The sequence below is a fragment of the Triticum aestivum genome, chromosome 7A, assembly GCF_018294505.1.
Source record: "Triticum aestivum cultivar Chinese Spring chromosome 7A, IWGSC CS RefSeq v2.1, whole genome shotgun sequence".
NCBI lineage: Eukaryota > Viridiplantae > Streptophyta > Magnoliopsida > Poales > Poaceae > Triticum > Triticum aestivum.
In genome coordinates, this window is record NC_057812.1 from 139285320 (window position 1) to 139301795 (window position 16476).

General features: G+C 47.3%; 1 protein-coding gene across 1 annotated transcript; it reads right to left on the minus strand.

Annotated features, from left to right (window-relative positions):
- Positions 1-6172: 6172 nt before the first annotated feature.
- On the minus strand, positions 6173-8202 carry LOC123150946 (ethylene-responsive transcription factor RAP2-13). Its single transcript, XM_044570743.1, has one exon. It carries the CDS (start codon positions 7595-7597, stop codon positions 6509-6511), a length of 1089 nt encoding a protein of 362 aa, XP_044426678.1. The 5' UTR covers positions 7598-8202; the 3' UTR covers positions 6173-6508.
- Between the last annotated feature and the right edge of the window lie 8274 nt (positions 8203-16476).

Consider the following 16476-nt stretch of genomic DNA (forward strand, 5'->3'; position numbering starts at 1 on the left):
AGCCTTGCAAGAATCTTTGGTTGTACCGTTGGCAAAATGCCTTTTACGTACCTTGGTCTCCCTCTTGGAACTACGGGACCCACTGTTCATGATTTGATGCCTATGGTATGTAGTGTTGAACAACGACTATCGGCCACACTGAATATGATCTCATATGGAGGCAAGCTATCCCTGCTTAACTCGGTGATCATGTCCCTTATAATATTTGCTCTATGCATGCTAAGACTCCCGGCAAAAATCATAGAACTATTGGATAAAATCAGAAGGAAATGCCTATGGATCAAGAAGACAGAGCAAGGAGACAAGTGTAATTCGCTCGCGGCTTCGGATTTGGTCTGTAGAGCTAAGGAATGTGGAGGACTAGGTGTTCTTAACCTAAAAGTTCAAAGTGATGCTCTACTACTCAAATACCTACACAAGTTCTACAACCATCATGATCTCCCATGGGTTCACTTGATTTGGTCCACATACTACAACTCGAAAATACCGCATGCTTCGAACACTTGTGGCTCTTTCTGATGGAGAGACGTCACGAAACTCATGCATGTTTATAGAGGGATTGCTCGAGCACAAGTCTCCAATGGGTCTGATGTTTTGTTCTGGAAGGACCAGTGGACAAGCAACATCCTGGCAGAATCCTTCCCACGTGCATTCTCCTACGCCATAAATGAAGATTTGTCGGTCCAAGGCTTCCTAACTGCAACATCCCTTGATCAGACGTTCCATCTCCCACTATCAAGCCAAGCATTCGATGAAGTGAAAGATCTACAACTGGAATTGGCAAACACTACATTAAATGAATTAGTGGATAGATGGACTTACACATGGGGCTCTACAGAATATTCTGCGCACATATTCTACACTTATTACTTTAGAGACATGCATGCCCAGGACACGTTCAGGTGGATTTGGAAATCAAGGGCCACTATGAAAATTAAAGTTTTCGGTTGGCTTATACTGGTTGACCGATTAAACACTCGCAATATGCTTAAAAGAAGGCACTATAATATCGAAGAGGATCATTGTTGTCTTCTATGTGACTCACCCGACGAAGAAACGCTGGAACATCTATTTTTTTAAGTGCCAATTCAGTTCTCAATGCTGGGCCGCCCTCCACATTTCTTGGGCAATGAGGGCGACAACATTTCAAAGAATATCAGAGGCCAAACTTAGTTGGAACTGACCCCTCTTCATGGAAACTTTTCTGCCGGCAGCTTGGAGTATTTGGAAGGAGAGAAATAACAAGCACTTTAGGAAAATTGTCCCCTCAAAGAAATCCTGGCTGAGAAGATTCAAGAAAGATTTGTCCCTCCTCACTCATAGGGTAAAGGAGAAGCATAAAAACTCTATCTCCTCTATCTTAGCCTCAATAGTCTAGTCCTCTATCTTACCCCACCTCATGGGGATGTAAAAAGACTTTGTACATTGTGACTCATTCTTTAATTTAATTCACAGTAGGAGGTTCTCCTATTGTTCAAGGTTCAAAAAAAAGTCTCCCCGCCTAGTCCCCGTTCTGGTGATGCGTCTAGCATCGTCGATGGGCGTGTGGAGATGTGTCTCTGGTGGATTCGCTCGGATCTGTTCGTCGTCCGTCTTTGTTCGTGTGGAGATGTGTCTTCATCGGCGGCGGTTGCTGTTCTGGTGCGTTGGTTCTACGGGGCCTTAGCATGACGACTTTCCGACTGTCTACTACAATAAGGTTTGCCCGGCTCCGGCGTGGGAGGGGCGATGACAGCAGCGTGCCTTCGGCTCGCTTCAGTGCTTGTAGTCGTCGCTAGGTGGTCTACGGATCTGGATGTAATTTGTATTATTTCTAATGTTCGTTGTACTACCATGATTGAAAATGAATAGATCCGAAGTTTATCCCGCAAAAAAATTTGAAAAGGTTCGGCTACTTTTAAGCCTTATAAGTACCTTCATCACTAGCGTGTTGTTTTAGATTTTGCACGGCCTGACAAGTTTTTTTTTTTGACAACTGCACGGCCTAACAAGTACGGAGTAACAAGCAGATACTACAAAAAGTCTTTCACACGGCTCGAAATCGGCTCCATATTCCAACCGAGCTAATGCCAAACCGAGCCCATTCCTTTGGCAGTGCAAACTGAGCCGAGCCCAGTTCCAATCACCCAGACTCAGGCCCTTGCACACGCCAAGGTCACGAAGTGGCCTTCTCGCTGAATTTTACTGCCAGTATTGTCCAAAACCCGGCGGATCCCAAGGCTGCACTGCACGAATCCGGAGAGCAGCACGACCCACGCATGCCCGGTCTGCAACTTCAGGTGCTCGATCCAGCAAACCTCGTCCACCTCCTCGGCGCTTTCTTCCGTCTTCTTCCTCTGCCGATCCGTCAAAGGTATCGTATGCTCTGCCATCAAATCCTCCCGTATCTCCTTTGATGGATTAAGTAACAAGGTCTTTTGGAACTGCCAGAGTTAAAAACCGGCGCGGGCATCTTTTCCGTCCTGGGTTTGTTTCTCCGAGTCACCAGATTCCCGGGCGATTCGTCGCGTGCCATGCCCATGCGTGCAGCTTCCGGCCTGCTTCCAGTCTATGGCCTCATCTAGTCATCTGGAGTGCGGCTGAATTGTAACGTCGCCGCAGGTTTGTTTAGGGGTGAACGGCGATCCCTGAATTGGTTGGATCCAATCACCGTCGAACAAACCCCTCAAGAAAAAAATCACCGTCGAACAAAATGTGGACGAGTTGTATGAGTATTGAGAATTTTGAAAGGCCTTCAACCATCATCCTAGAGCACTCGGCATAATTGTTTTGTTTTCTGAAACTGATCTCTGCATAAAATTGTTGGTTGTGCGCGTTCATGTAAACGAACCTGGGAGAAATAACTCTTCCACTGTCGAAGAAGACTACTTTGGGAAGAAAAAAATAGTTTTCTCCTAATTCTCCGATAAAGATTGATTTTATAGGCTTAAAATGAAGCATCAAAAGGATACAGATAGATGAACACACATCCGGACTCTCTATAGGTAGGGCGCACGCAATTAGCACTAACACACAAAAACATGGCGATATCTAGCAAAATCATATAACATCAAAGCTATGGATAGGCGAAGAAAAAGAAAAAAAAGATACACCAATACGATCAGTCGGCAAACTACATCAATGACCATATCTGCACCAGTCATCTCATGACACCATATGGACGGGAGAATATCTAGTGTGCCCAACCTTGTGGCGTTTCCTGTGCACCAAACTCGCCTAACATATTTTCAAATGTTTGAAGAATTCTGGAAAAAAAAGTTGGGCTTTCGATTTGACCCATTTTCACACTAATGTCAAATTTGTCATTTTTGTAACTCGAACAATGTTTCAAATTTTGATATGAAATTGTGTAACAACATACATCTATGTTGTGTCAGTGTGCTAATTTTTTTTCTAGATTTTTTCAGACATTCTACGACATCTGGTGCACCGGTAGCACCACAATGTTGGATGCACTACATACATCCCCTAAATGGACAACGAGATTCTTCAATAATAACACCTTTAGGTAAGGAGCGACACTCAAGCACCGTCGTCTATGAATCCAAACACGGCCATAATCTGGTGACGGGCGAGCACTGCAATGTCATGGATGCCAAGGTGTGGTCACGCACGAGCCGTGCCTTCCTGATCAGCTTCGGCAGCTGCCCGAGGTGGTGTCGCCACACGACACTGCACTAGAGAAGGAGGAGGCCTCGCGGAGGGTCGCGGGGGAGCCAGGCGTGTGGAATGGGGTGTTGCGGTACCGGAGAAAAGTGGAGGGAGGCGCGCGGTGTCATTCTTGCCTTACGCAAAACGCCTGAGAGAGAGAGAGAGAGAGAGAGAGAGAGAGAGAGAGAGAGAGAGAGAGAGAGAGAGAGAGAGAGAGAGAGAGAGAGAGAGAGAGATGGCCAACTAGTCCACTTGACCGCATGGCATTTTTGTGCGGGCCACATATGTCATTAAAATGCTTAATTGTATTGCAATCGGTCATCACTGTTTTTGAAACAAAACCAACTTGGTGGTAGGTACTCTATGAGCTAAAAAGGTAGTTCTATGGAACCTTTGCTTGAAAACAAGTAGTTTTATGCTATATATTTGAAGTTCTAGTTTTGGCCTAAGTCAAACTCTTCTACATTTGACCATGTCTATAGAAATCTATGCTAATGTCTACGCCACCAAAAAGTATATTAGTGCAAAGTATAGTTTTGAGGTATAGTATGATGAAACTAATGATGTTGTAGATGTCGATATAATTTACTACTAAGGATTTGCTGAAACTTAAAGTAATTTGACTTGGGATAATACCAACATTTCAAACAATTTGAAATGGTGGAAGTATAATCTTTCACACTTTTATGCAACCTGCTACGTTCTGTTTGGATGCCCGTATTGAAGAGCTCCGTATTGAATTGAACTGGAATTCCAATTCAATGAGAAAACCAAAACGTCACAAACATGAATTCACCTATTTGGTTGTTCATCGAATTGGCTCTTGAAATGTCTCTCTAAGGTCTCAATGCCAAATCCTGTTTGATTTCCAGTTGCCTGCTAAACAGTCAACCATTGCCATCAACGATCAACAGGTTCCTTTGCACTCATCTAATGCGCCCTAGCTGAAGACAAGTAGGATAGGAGTACCATACTGCATACAAAAAAATATGCTATTCCATTCCCAAGCTAAAATTCAGAAATTGCAAGCGCCGACGCTGGTCCGATCAATCCATGCAAGCCACTCCGGCTCACCAAGAAAACGACAGTCAGTTGCGCTTGCGTGCTTGAAGTGAACTGCCAATTCAGACAGAACCGGGCCAGCAACCGAGCGAAGCCGCCTGTCGAACCCGCCCCACTCTCGCATCCCGCCAGCTCGCAAGCCACCCCGAAATGCACAGACATCTCACGAGGAAGCCCGCAGGTGTGCCTGGCCGTTCAGAGCCTACGATCTCCACAGGGCCGTCGCCATCGCCGTTGCTCCAAGCAAACCAAATCAGTGTGAAAAAGCTAGCCCACGGAGAGGAGCAGAATTCTTAGCAGCCAAGGGAGAACAAGAACATATTCACCGGGCATATAGATAGCAGTGGTGCTCCTAGCTACACATGTAGTTAATTCCTCGCCTCTTTCTTTCCTCAAACGTTTCACACACCTCCGAAGGCCACTTGGATAAGCAGATCCGAATTGTTTCATCAAGATCAACAATTTGCCTCTCGTTGTGGACGATCCTGGGGTCCCTTTCGTGGAGGTGGGGACGATGCTTCTGAAAATTTTCAACTTGGAACGGAATATAAACACCTGGAAATAATGAAGCCTCCTTTCGTGGAGGTGTGATTCTCAAGTATTCATGCTTGCAACACCAATTTGAAAAACGTACTTTTTTGTGTGGAAGGTTGGATTGCAAGAGAAGGATGCTACTTTTGACCCAGCGTGCTTTCCCCCTAATTCTTCTTTCGTTACACTATTTCTTTTGCATTTCCAATGCATCAATGCTTAACAAGCTACCTGTAATAAAGTCCTTTGCGGCTAAGGCTGCGAACTGAAATGCATGATCCAAAGAATTCTTAAATCTGGTCAATGGAATAGCTTGGTCGCTGATGAGCTCATGAACAGATGTGCATTGCGTGAGGTCGATCGGGGTGCCGGCCAAGAGCCCATCTCCGGTGAAACACTCACAAGTCTCACGATGCACATGGTACTTGAGTCTCCCTTCCATAACTTACGCCATAACCAAAACCCTTTACAAAAGTTTTGATAAAAAGAAATCTTCAGAAAAGAATGTTAGGCTGGTCACAATGGGCAAGAACATAAGCTAGTAACTTACACACTTCCCTAGACTATGTTACTACCTCCATAGTGGATAGGAACATCTATGTAGTGTCATGCAACGATGCATTTATTAGGTTATAGACTCATTGTTTTTTGGAGTGTGTGATGTTCCGGTAACTTACCTAGTTACCACAAGCACCTCTCTCTTCATTAAATATGTGCCACATAAGCAAAGTTGTATTGGAGTGTGTGATGTTACTCCTAAGTTCCTCCCCATTGTGACCAGCCTTACTGTTCTCTCCATTCTACTTTAAATGTCGTTTTGTGATGTTTATAGTAAGGGTTCTTCAGAAATTTTAAGCATTGATCATTACTATAGAGAGAGAGAAGTTTCTGGAACAAGATAGATGACAACTGAAATATGCTCAAGATAGATCACAATGAGACTGGTAATAAAATTCAAATCCAGTACGTAGTAACGAAGAGTTACACACATTACACTCTCGACTGGCCTTGCTCGGAGAAAAAACAACCGGCGAAGCTACCAGGAGATCACTAATACAATGAAGTACGTACGTAGCTAAGTAATAAGTAAACTTAAGCTTAAACCCTTCTTGACGACTGCTACTACGACGACGATGGCGAACTCCTTAAACCCTAACCGCAGCGGCGGCGGCCGACGTCTAATATTCCATCGAGCCTTGGCCGCTGCAGGATTAATTACACTGCTTAATTAATTCATTCATGGAGCTTCCGTTTGCTCTGGCGATCACGAGAGGATGGAGTCCCAGTCGATCTCCCACGACGGGCACTTGTGGAGGTCCTGGTGGAGGTGGAAGGCGTCCGACTCGTCCCACGGCGCCTCCGAGAAGTCCAGCTTGGCCATCTCGTGGAGCGGCGCCGCGGGCTGCTGGTGCTGCGGCGGCGGAGGGAGCGGCGTCGAGCCGGCGGAGAGCACCGACCCGTCTCCCTCCGTCGACGACGTCGACGTGGAGGCCTTGGGCGAGTCCGGCGGAGCCGACTTGGACGACGGTGCGGCGGCGATGTTCTGGCAGATGGAGTCGAGCTTGGCGTTGACGGAGGCGTGGAGCGGGCCGGCGAGGTGCGCGCCGCCGCGGCGGAGGTTGGGGAAGTTGAGGCGCGCCGCGTCGCCGCGGAGGCGGAAGGCCGCCTTGTCGTAGGCGAGCGCCGCGTCCTCGGCGGTGTCGAAGGTGCCGAGCCACAGCCGCGTCCGGTTCTTGGGGAGGCGGATCTCCGCCACCCACTTGCCCCAGTGCCGCTGCCGCACGCCGCGGTACAGCTTCCCGGCGGCCGACGCCCCGGCCTGCTTCATGGGCTGCGCCCGCGGGCCGAGGAGCGACGCCGAGAACCCCCTCTGCTGCTGCTGCTGCTGCTGGAGGAAGAGCTGCGCCTGGATCTGATGGATCTGTTCTGGGCCCAGGCTGGCCAGCCCCACCGCGTCGCCCGCCGACGGGTACGCGGCCGCCGGCGAGGCGCTGTACTGCGAGGTCGGCGGCAGAGGCGGGAGCTGCGAGAAGGACGACGAGGTGGTGGCGGGGGCGGCGGGAGCAAACGGAGCTTGAAGCGTGGTGTAACTGTAAGAGGAGGATGCAGGGAAGTAGCAGGATTCTTGGGGCAGCGGAGAGGAATTGTAATACGAAAATGGCGACGAGGTGGAGGCGGAGGTAGAGGTGGCGTAGAATGAAAATGGCGAGGTGGAGGTGGAGGTGGAGGAGGTGGGCGAGGAAGCGCTCCTGATAAAAGGTTCGAGCGCTCTCATGAGCTCCTGGTCCGAGGAGGAGGACGACGAGGAGGAGCTGAACTGGTTCGCGGCGCCATACAGATCTATGGCCGCCATTGCCAACCAGAACAAGATAAAAAAACCGAACTAAAATCAAAGAGATAAAAAAAAAGCCCTGTTTTCTTCAATAAAAGCGAAGAAGAACAGGGGAGAGAGACCAACTGCTGGCGCGAGCAACCTGAAGGGGCTCTGTAAAAACAGCCCCGACGCCGGCTCGCGAGAAAGGCTAGAAAAGAAAGGCTAAAAAGAAGAAGACGGAGCGAGGATCCAGAGGAGTAAAAAGGTTCTCCGGATCTCCGCTCGTCCGATCAAGAAGAACAAGATCAAAAGCTTCGCATGCGAGCGAAGCGGAAGCGGAAGAAGAAGATGATGAAAAAATGGTGTCCAGGAACCCCTTCTCGCCTGATCTAATAGCAACCAAGAGAGGCCCCGGAGGAGGGGAGGTCGGGGAGGGAATCTTACCTGCGGTCGCCGCCGGGGTGGCGTGGGTGCTCCGTCGTGTTTGCTGTGTTTGGGTTTGGGGAAAGATCGCTCAGCCTCGCCGGGGGAGTGGGGTGCCTGGGTCGTGGGTCGTGGGTCGTGGATGGGATGGCCGTGGGTGTGCGTGCTTGGTGATGGTGTGGTGTGGTGTGGGGGCGGGTGGCGGGTCTCTCCTGGGGAGCAATGGCTTCCGGCGGGGGCTTTATATAGCGCCGGAGCGCGGGGAGGAGGATGGAGGAGGGTGTGAATGGATGAATGAACCGTGGACGACGACGACGAGACCTCGCGCCTTGAAAGGGTGGGGTTGTGGCTGACGTGCGGGGCCCGGGAAGGAGTGGTGCCACGCGTGTCAACCGTGGCGATGCATGGTTGACCTGGCCTTGTTGTGAGTTCATTCATTCATGCCCATCGCATGAGCCGCCGTTTGCTGGTGGAATCAATGCTTTGAGGTTGATATGATGAATCAACTTCTTTCCTTTTTGAATTTGAAAAAGGAGGATTACCACTGAGGTAGAAATGTTTTGAAGAATAAAATTTACGAAATATTTTCTGCCTTTATGAGTTTTTTTTTTGCTTTCTTTTCCGTTTTCTAGATTAGGGTTCCTCCCTTTCTTTCTCTTTGAGGGCAAGATATTATCTTAGACGTTTTTCTTTTGGCCGTCAAAAAGGGCAATGGAGTTGTCTTGGATGCTACACATAGCCCACTTGTCCCAAAGAAATGGATATGAACAGCTTCTTTCTTTTTGAATTTGAAAAGGGGGGAAATTTGAAAAGAGGAATAGTTTTGAGGTAGATATGTTCTGAAGTATAAAATTTAGTTAGCAGCAATCGTCCCCTCCTTCCTTCTCTAACTGCCCCAGAGCGAAAAAGGAGGCGACCCACGTTCCATCGTTCAGCCGCCGGCAAGACCGGCGGTTCCCTCCCTCTCCGTCGGCCGGTCCGGCGGCGGGAGAGTGAAGGAACCCCGAATCCGGGTCTCGGTGTGTTGAAAGTAGGGATAGTTTGACTGGGCGGCGTCGTCATGTTGGGGGGGATGGTGCCCATTTGGAATAATCGTGCCGGCGCTCATTCCCCTTTTCGGAGAGGCCTTGGGCGGAGCCAGTGAGTCGCTGGAGGTATGTGCTCTCAGGTATTTTGATCTGGTGGGCTTTGGTGCTCGGGGCGTGGTCACCGCGGCGATGGTGGTGACCCGTTGTTCGTGCTTTTGTCCCCCGTCTCTTTCTTCGTCGCGGCGAGATGGGGTCTGCTCTCGCCGTGGAGTGTCTAGGGGCCGTGCTTCGGCGGTGTACGACAGCCGGTGTTGCTGGCCGTGCAGGAGCCCGTGGCGTTCAGATCTATTGGAGACCTTGCCAGAGATGGTTATTTCGTCAGGGCGTTGGTCCTCAAGACCTAAGTTTGGAGACTTTCCGTCTGCTATGGAGATTCGTCGACGATCATGTGTAGCAGCGACGACGGTGGCGTGTCCTCGACTCATTCCGGCAGATGCGACGGTTCAGTGGCCCCTCAGTGACTTTGTTGTAATTCTTTGTTACCTTTGTGGGGTGCTATTTGTATCTTGCTGGGTTTATTTATAGATTGGTGGTCCTGTTCGCAAAAAAAAAAAATCGACACATTCGTGTGCATGACTACTTTGATTTTGCTGTTTCTTAAAAAAGGGCCTTTTCAGTATTAAAATTATTTGCTTCTTTTCCCTTTTCCAAATCTGGGTTCTTCCCTCTCTTTGTCTTTGAGGGCAAGATATTATCTTAGACGGTCTCTTCTTTTTTTTTGCGTGAGAAATGGCAATGGAGTTGTCTTAGATGCCACACATAACCCACTCCTCGCAAAGAAATGGTAAACTACGTGGTGGTGTTCGTGCATGCACTAACTAAATCCAAGTGCATGCACATCTCGAATCGCCCTTTCCATCCAAAAAAAAAGTAAATGGGAAAAGGAGGCGCGCGATTTTCTTGAGAAGCATGCGTTCCTCCATGGCACGCCACTAGTCCAGCACTTCATTCATTCTCCGAGAACAACGCATAAAGTGGAATTTTGGACAGTACCAGCCACCTGTTGAATTCAACTCAGACCAAAAAGCAGCAGCGCACGTCCATCGGCCCAGTTCATGCGCCACCTGCGCGACCAAACGAATCGTAGGGGCCGGGCACACGGTTTGGCCCCGGCCGCGAGCGTCACGTGGCGAAACTACTAGCTGCTCGGTGGTGCCTGGCTAGGTGTGTGTGTGGGTGTGGGTGAAATTTCGCGGCGTCGATCGTCCCGCCGCTGGGACCTCGGTGTAGAAACGGAATCGACTCGGCAAAGACAGGCCAACGCAAGGGTCCAGCGCTACTACGGAACGGATAGCGACGTTGGGGGTCACTGTGGGACGGACAGTGAAATCACGCGGAAACTGGACGGGGAGCGATCGGTGCTCGGAGAGGCGGGCGGAGACCCGATCAAAGGAGCCGGGCTCGCGTCGGCGTCGATCCAACAGTTGGTCAGTCACAAGAGAGCTGGAGGGTCGATGTGATTGATGTTGCTGCCGTCTGACCGAACGTGTGGCGCGGATGCGTGCCACCCGTTCCACGGCGATCGCTCCATCGATCGATCCACGCATGTGTATGCGTACGCGAGAGTATGCAGCGCGCGTGCGGTCGTGGTGCCTAATTTCGCGTCGATTCCACTGGATATTTCTCGCGGGTGGAGCGGCAAGTTGGCGTGCAAGTCGCGAGCCATGAGCAAGCACGATCAAGGTCTCAAAATTAATGGCTCCTTCTGGACCAACCCAAGCTCCGAAATAATCAGTTGTGCCATGCCATGCGCATATGGATGATGTATGGCCCGTGCATGGCCAAGCCGGAGCGCCTCGGCCGCGCCGTGGGGCGTGCTCGTGACGTTGACATGAGAATTGAGAAGAGATGCCTGATCGATCTTGTTTGATACGGCATGGTGGTGCTCCATGTGGGGCTTTAATTCGCCCCATCGTCGATCGGGCCATGCGATCGACATGTCAATGCCGATCCAGCGAGCAACTTGGTACCAATATAGGGACGTGCGTGCGTGCCGGGGAGGTTGGGTGCCGCGGCCGATAGGGCGTCCGGTCGTCCCGCGAGTCTGCCAACGGCCGGTGACGCCCGGGTGACGGCATGTACACGCAGCACACGGGTAACTTCCAAGCGTTTTTGGATCATCAGCACACGGGTAACCTCACCGTCCTCGTCTACGCACTAGTGCAGAACCGGTGCTAAAGAAAAATCACGTGGCACGAGCCAGCTCCGGAGGCCGGGAGCCCTTTAGTACCGGTTGGTAACACCAACCGGTATTAAATATTTGTGGGTTTTTGTTTTATTTTGTATTTTTCAATTAAATTTATGTTATCAATTTAATTTAGGATTGTTTTTACGTTATAATGAGTTGTAGTCGTCGTCATCATCATCATCATCATCGTATATTAATAAATAAATAAACTCTAGCTAGCTAAAAATCATCGTAGTCGTCTAATTACCACTATTTAATCATCATAGTCATTACCGCTAGCTATCTAATCATCACCAACACTGACTAGCTTAAAGAGGAAACATTCACTTTGTAACAGAAGCAAAGATATCATCGAGTTCAACATAATCATCACCAACATCGAAGTTCAGGACACGGACATGAGACACTAATTACGAGCATGAACTAGTGGTACTCCCTCTTAGGTAGAATAGCATAGAACATGTATAGCTCTCCTGATTCATCATACTGGAGCATGCAGATGAATCTGTCTCCTAATTTTGGGTTGCGCTTCTCCTTGTTGTCCCGTAATACTTCTCTACGATCGTTAACAATTTTGCTCCAATCTTTCACTATTAAGCATTCTTCGCTTTCAGAAATCCTGAATGCACTCATGTGCAATGTAGGATATCTTGGCCGTAAGCTAACCATTGACATGTCACCTTTAGTCTCGATCCACTGAGGCACAACTATCATCGGAAGTCCCTGTTGAAGAACATCGTATAGTAATTAATATACTAAGCAATGAAAGTTTAGCTTCAAAAATAATGTATGCAAAAGATGCACTAATTAAGGACAAATAGTTAAAATCTTACCATCTTTCGATTATAGATGTGACCGTAGTTCAATACGATCACCATTAGTCGCACGTTTTGAGTAGTAACATTTCTAAGTTCAGGAAAAAAAATTGTCTTGACAGTATTAAGATCCTCAAGCCATGAAACATAATGACTTATCTCCTCGCAATTTAGTTGAGCCCCGGGGCAGTAGTAGGTCCTGTCTACCAAGCGCCGGACATGTTTACTTGAACCGAAATAAGCTAACAATACAAATTAGTTGTCAACTATTTTTGAATAAACTGTATCAAAGACATAAACATATGCATGCATGGTTGGGAAAAACTCACATAATGGTAGAACTGGAGGCGTCTGCACATCGACCCAGATGTCTATATTACCTTCAATATCATCTTCCGGACGAATATCAAAGGTGACAACTATACCAGGCTCAAATGCATAAGCCTTGCATAGTGCTTGCCAAGTTTTGCATTCAAAATTGGTGTATGTGTCTCCATTATATAATTTGACTTTGAAAGTATACCCATGCTCTGTCTTCAAGTAAACTCTCTTTACCTTCATATCATCTATAGCACTAAAACCTATCTTATCCAAGACAAAAAATTCTTGCATGGCAGGGGATGCGCTAGTAGAATAGTGAAAATTTAAAATTATAAGTTGAAGCAAATAAAGCATAAGTTTTGCATTTAAATAATAATTGACAAAGTGACTTACTGTATCAACTTTGAATGTCTCATCCAGTTTGATGCTGAAGCGCTTACCCATGAAGCAAATGAAGCATAAGTAAAAAAATATGTGTGTGTATGTGTGTGTGTAGTGTGTACGTATATATATGTGTGTATGTGTGCGGCCCCGTACGCCGCCGCCCCGTACGTACGAGCAGGGGCGGCGGCGTACGTACGGGCGGGGGCGCCGCCGTACGAGCCGGGTGCGACGACGACGGACGATGGCGCGGCGGGTATATGCGAGAGCGAGAGACGTACGGGACCGCGGCGGGACGACGACGAACGGCGGCACGCGGCGTTCGGGGCGGCGGCGCGAGACGGCGACGACGACGGGCGGCGGCGGGGACAGCGACGACGACGACGGACGACGGGCGACGGGCGGCGAGGACGGGTTCGAGCGGCGCGCGAGAGGTTGGAGACGAAAGAAGTGGGGAGATCTAACTGAATTTTCGTAAGTGTTGTATATATAGGAGAGGCCTTTAGTACCGGTTGGAGCCACCAACCGGTACTAAAGGCCAACTTTGGCCAGGCCAAGAGGCGGGAAGAGCAGGCCTTTAGTATCGGTTGGTGGCTCCAACCGGTACTAAAGGGTGGTCTTTAGTACCGGTTGGAGCCACCAACCGATACTAAAGGCTTCGCGCTGCCACCCCAAAGTTTAGTCCTACCTCGCCGGACGAAGGGCAGCCGCACTGGTTTATAAACCCAGCCGCGGCTACCTCTTCAAACTCCTCTATATAGCAGGCTTGTGGGCCTAAACTCTGCGCGCTGCTCTGTGAGTCTGCTGGGCCTTTAAGGCCTGTAATTGCACGCCTGTGGCCTAGCAGGCCCACAGGCCAGCGCCCCAATTTTTTTGTATAGTTTTTAATTTTCTGTTATATTTATTTTCTTCTATTTATTTGTGAGTAGTTTTATTCATCTAGTTTGCCAAAATTCAACATTTTCAGAGTTCATTTTGTAATGATTTTCAATTTCACGGTCATTTTGTGAACGATTGAAAAATAGCAAATATAATTTTTTTTCTTTTCTGCTTTATTTTTTCTTCTATTTATTTCTGAGTAGTTTTTTTTCTGCTATATTTATTTTCTTCTATTTATTTTTGAGTAGTTTTTTTATATACTTTTTTTCTTTTCAGCTATAGTTTTTTTTCTTTTCTGCTATTTTTTCTTTTCTGCAAAACTTGATGGTCAAAGTCTGGAGTTATAACCAAAGTTTTAAAAAAAGAAATGCTGACGTGCAATTAGTTTTTGCCATAACAGAAGAAGTCCGGAGTTGTAATAAGTTATTAAAAATAAAAAAGAGGTGCAATGGTCGTTAATTTGCTTCAAGCCTTTCGGAATAGTGTAAACTGCACTGCGCGTAGTTTCGTGCAATCTATCATATTCCTGAAGGCTTGAAGCTAAGCAACATGAGCATTGAGCCTTTTCTTCATCGTCTCTGCACTCAGGGCTTATAAACCGCTCCTAGTCCCTCTCTCTTGGCGAGGTGGGACTAAAAACAGCTTGCCATAAGCTCATTAGTACCGGTCCGTGGTACGAACCGGCACTAAATAGTGATGGTGGGGCCATAGCCTGACCGCAGGCTGACACAGCCTCTTTAGTACCGGTTCGTGGCATGAACCGATACTAAAGGTTCGCCACGAACCGGTGCTATTAATCGCTGCCACGAACCGGTGCTATTGTACACATTAATGCCGGCTGAAATTCAAACCGGCACTATTGTGCTTCACGTTTAATCCTTTTTCTACTAGTGACGTCTACGCTCCCTTCTGGTCTACATATATCACCCGGCCGGACGGGCTACAATTTGCAGCAGTGGTTGCTTTCACCGACGGCGCATTCAGTTGGGCTCGCTGGTATTAATGGAAGGCGACCAAAACTGTACTATTCCCTTGCACCCAAGGAATATGGAGGAATTGTTGTAGGCCTCTAGTCCGAAGTCATGCATGCAGCACCAAAGTTGCACCGCAGTCCGTAGATGTGACCTTCGTTAAAACTTCCACTCATGTTCCTGCAAGATGAGGGAGGGCAAAACGAAACCGACCGGCCGGAGCCTCCAGACCCAGAGACCAGACTACCGGAGCCTCAGATTCAACCGAACTGATGCCCTAGTACAATTTAGCTCACCAACACCATATCTCCCACTCATTATTGCCAACTAGTTAGCCAAGAACTTCGTCCTTGCAAGCATGATTTTTTAGTTAATTATAAGGAGATAGGGATGGAGCACTGAAGATTGTGTCATCTCATCTCCTCTGTTCATGCCAAATCAGAAGGCACCCTAGCTGCACGTTTCTTCTCCATTCGTATGGCTGAGGTAATCTTGTTGTACAAGGTACAGTTAGGCATGACTAAACGGATGGCCCTGAACGCTCTCTGAGCTATGGGTCACATCATGGTTGACATGATACGTTTGAAACAGCATATCTCCCCAATATACAACAGTGATCAGATAAAATAAATTCCCTAGCTTTCTTCTGTTCTTTCTCACACCACATGATATAGCATGCACCCTGGCCTGGCAGTTTTCCTCAAGCAACAACCACCCAAACTTGCAGGTGCAACGGCAAGAATCATTCTACACACATATTTTTCTATATAAAAGGTCAATTGCCCCATGTACAGGTTATCTGTTGATTCTTTTTTACTTGATCGATGTTATCTCCTATAAATAAGTTGCCAATAATGTGATCTGTTCGTTTTGACACTAATATAAAATCTCACCCTTTAAAAAAATTAAGTTCGTTTTTGTTTTATATAAAATTTCACCCTAACACTTGATTACTAGAGTTTCCTGATTAGTTTGAGAGAACAAGAAGAATATGTGCACATTGATTCGGCCAGACCCGGTTAGGCCATGTACAACGTACGTGAGAGAATTTGATAATTGGATGCTTGTAGGAAAATGGTGGTCAACACATGCCATCATGGATGGAGCTGACAGTTTGATGCATCACACCTAATGTTTATTTATTTATTTATTTTCCCTGCGTTTTTCCACGGCACGGAGGTTGCCAATTATACAAGAACTCTAAACTCTTGGCACGAGCAGCTTAATATGAACTCTATCTACGTGATAAAGCTTTGAGTTGGGTACTATGAATAGTTTATATGGGCTAATAATTTGAGTGTTAAATTACTATTGTCTATTATCTATACCCCTATATGGTGTAGGAATAACTTTGAATATGGGCCGTCGGACGAACTAGATCCGACGGCAGGGTGGTGGAAAATCCAAACGTCGATGACCGTCCGAGTTCCTACTCATTACATCAGACTGTGACATGTATACTATCTAGAAGTTTCCAATGAATGAATAGGAAATCTGATGTACACCCATTCTAATGTGTGATGTAATTGCCCCTTTTACTATCTGCTGACACTTATCCTCTATTCTAGACACTTAATGCATTTTCTTGCTCCAATAGTTTTACTTCCTTTCACATAAAAGTGTTGTCATTTATGAGATTACCTTGTGAAACTTTGTTCAAGGTGGAAGACTTATTATGAACCACTTCTTGAAGTCTATGTAACTTTTCAGATAGTTTCTACTCCCTCCCTTCCTAAATATAAGCCTTTTTAGAGATTTCAATAATGACTACATATGGATGTATGTAGATATATTTTAGAGTGTAGATTCATTCATTTTGCTCTGTATGTAGTCGGCATTGGAATATCTAAAA

Coding starts and splice junctions, on each gene's coding strand:
- LOC123150946 (XM_044570743.1), bottom strand. CDS start 7,597: ATGGCGGCCATAGATCTGTATGGCGCCGCGAACCAGTTCAGCTCCTCC.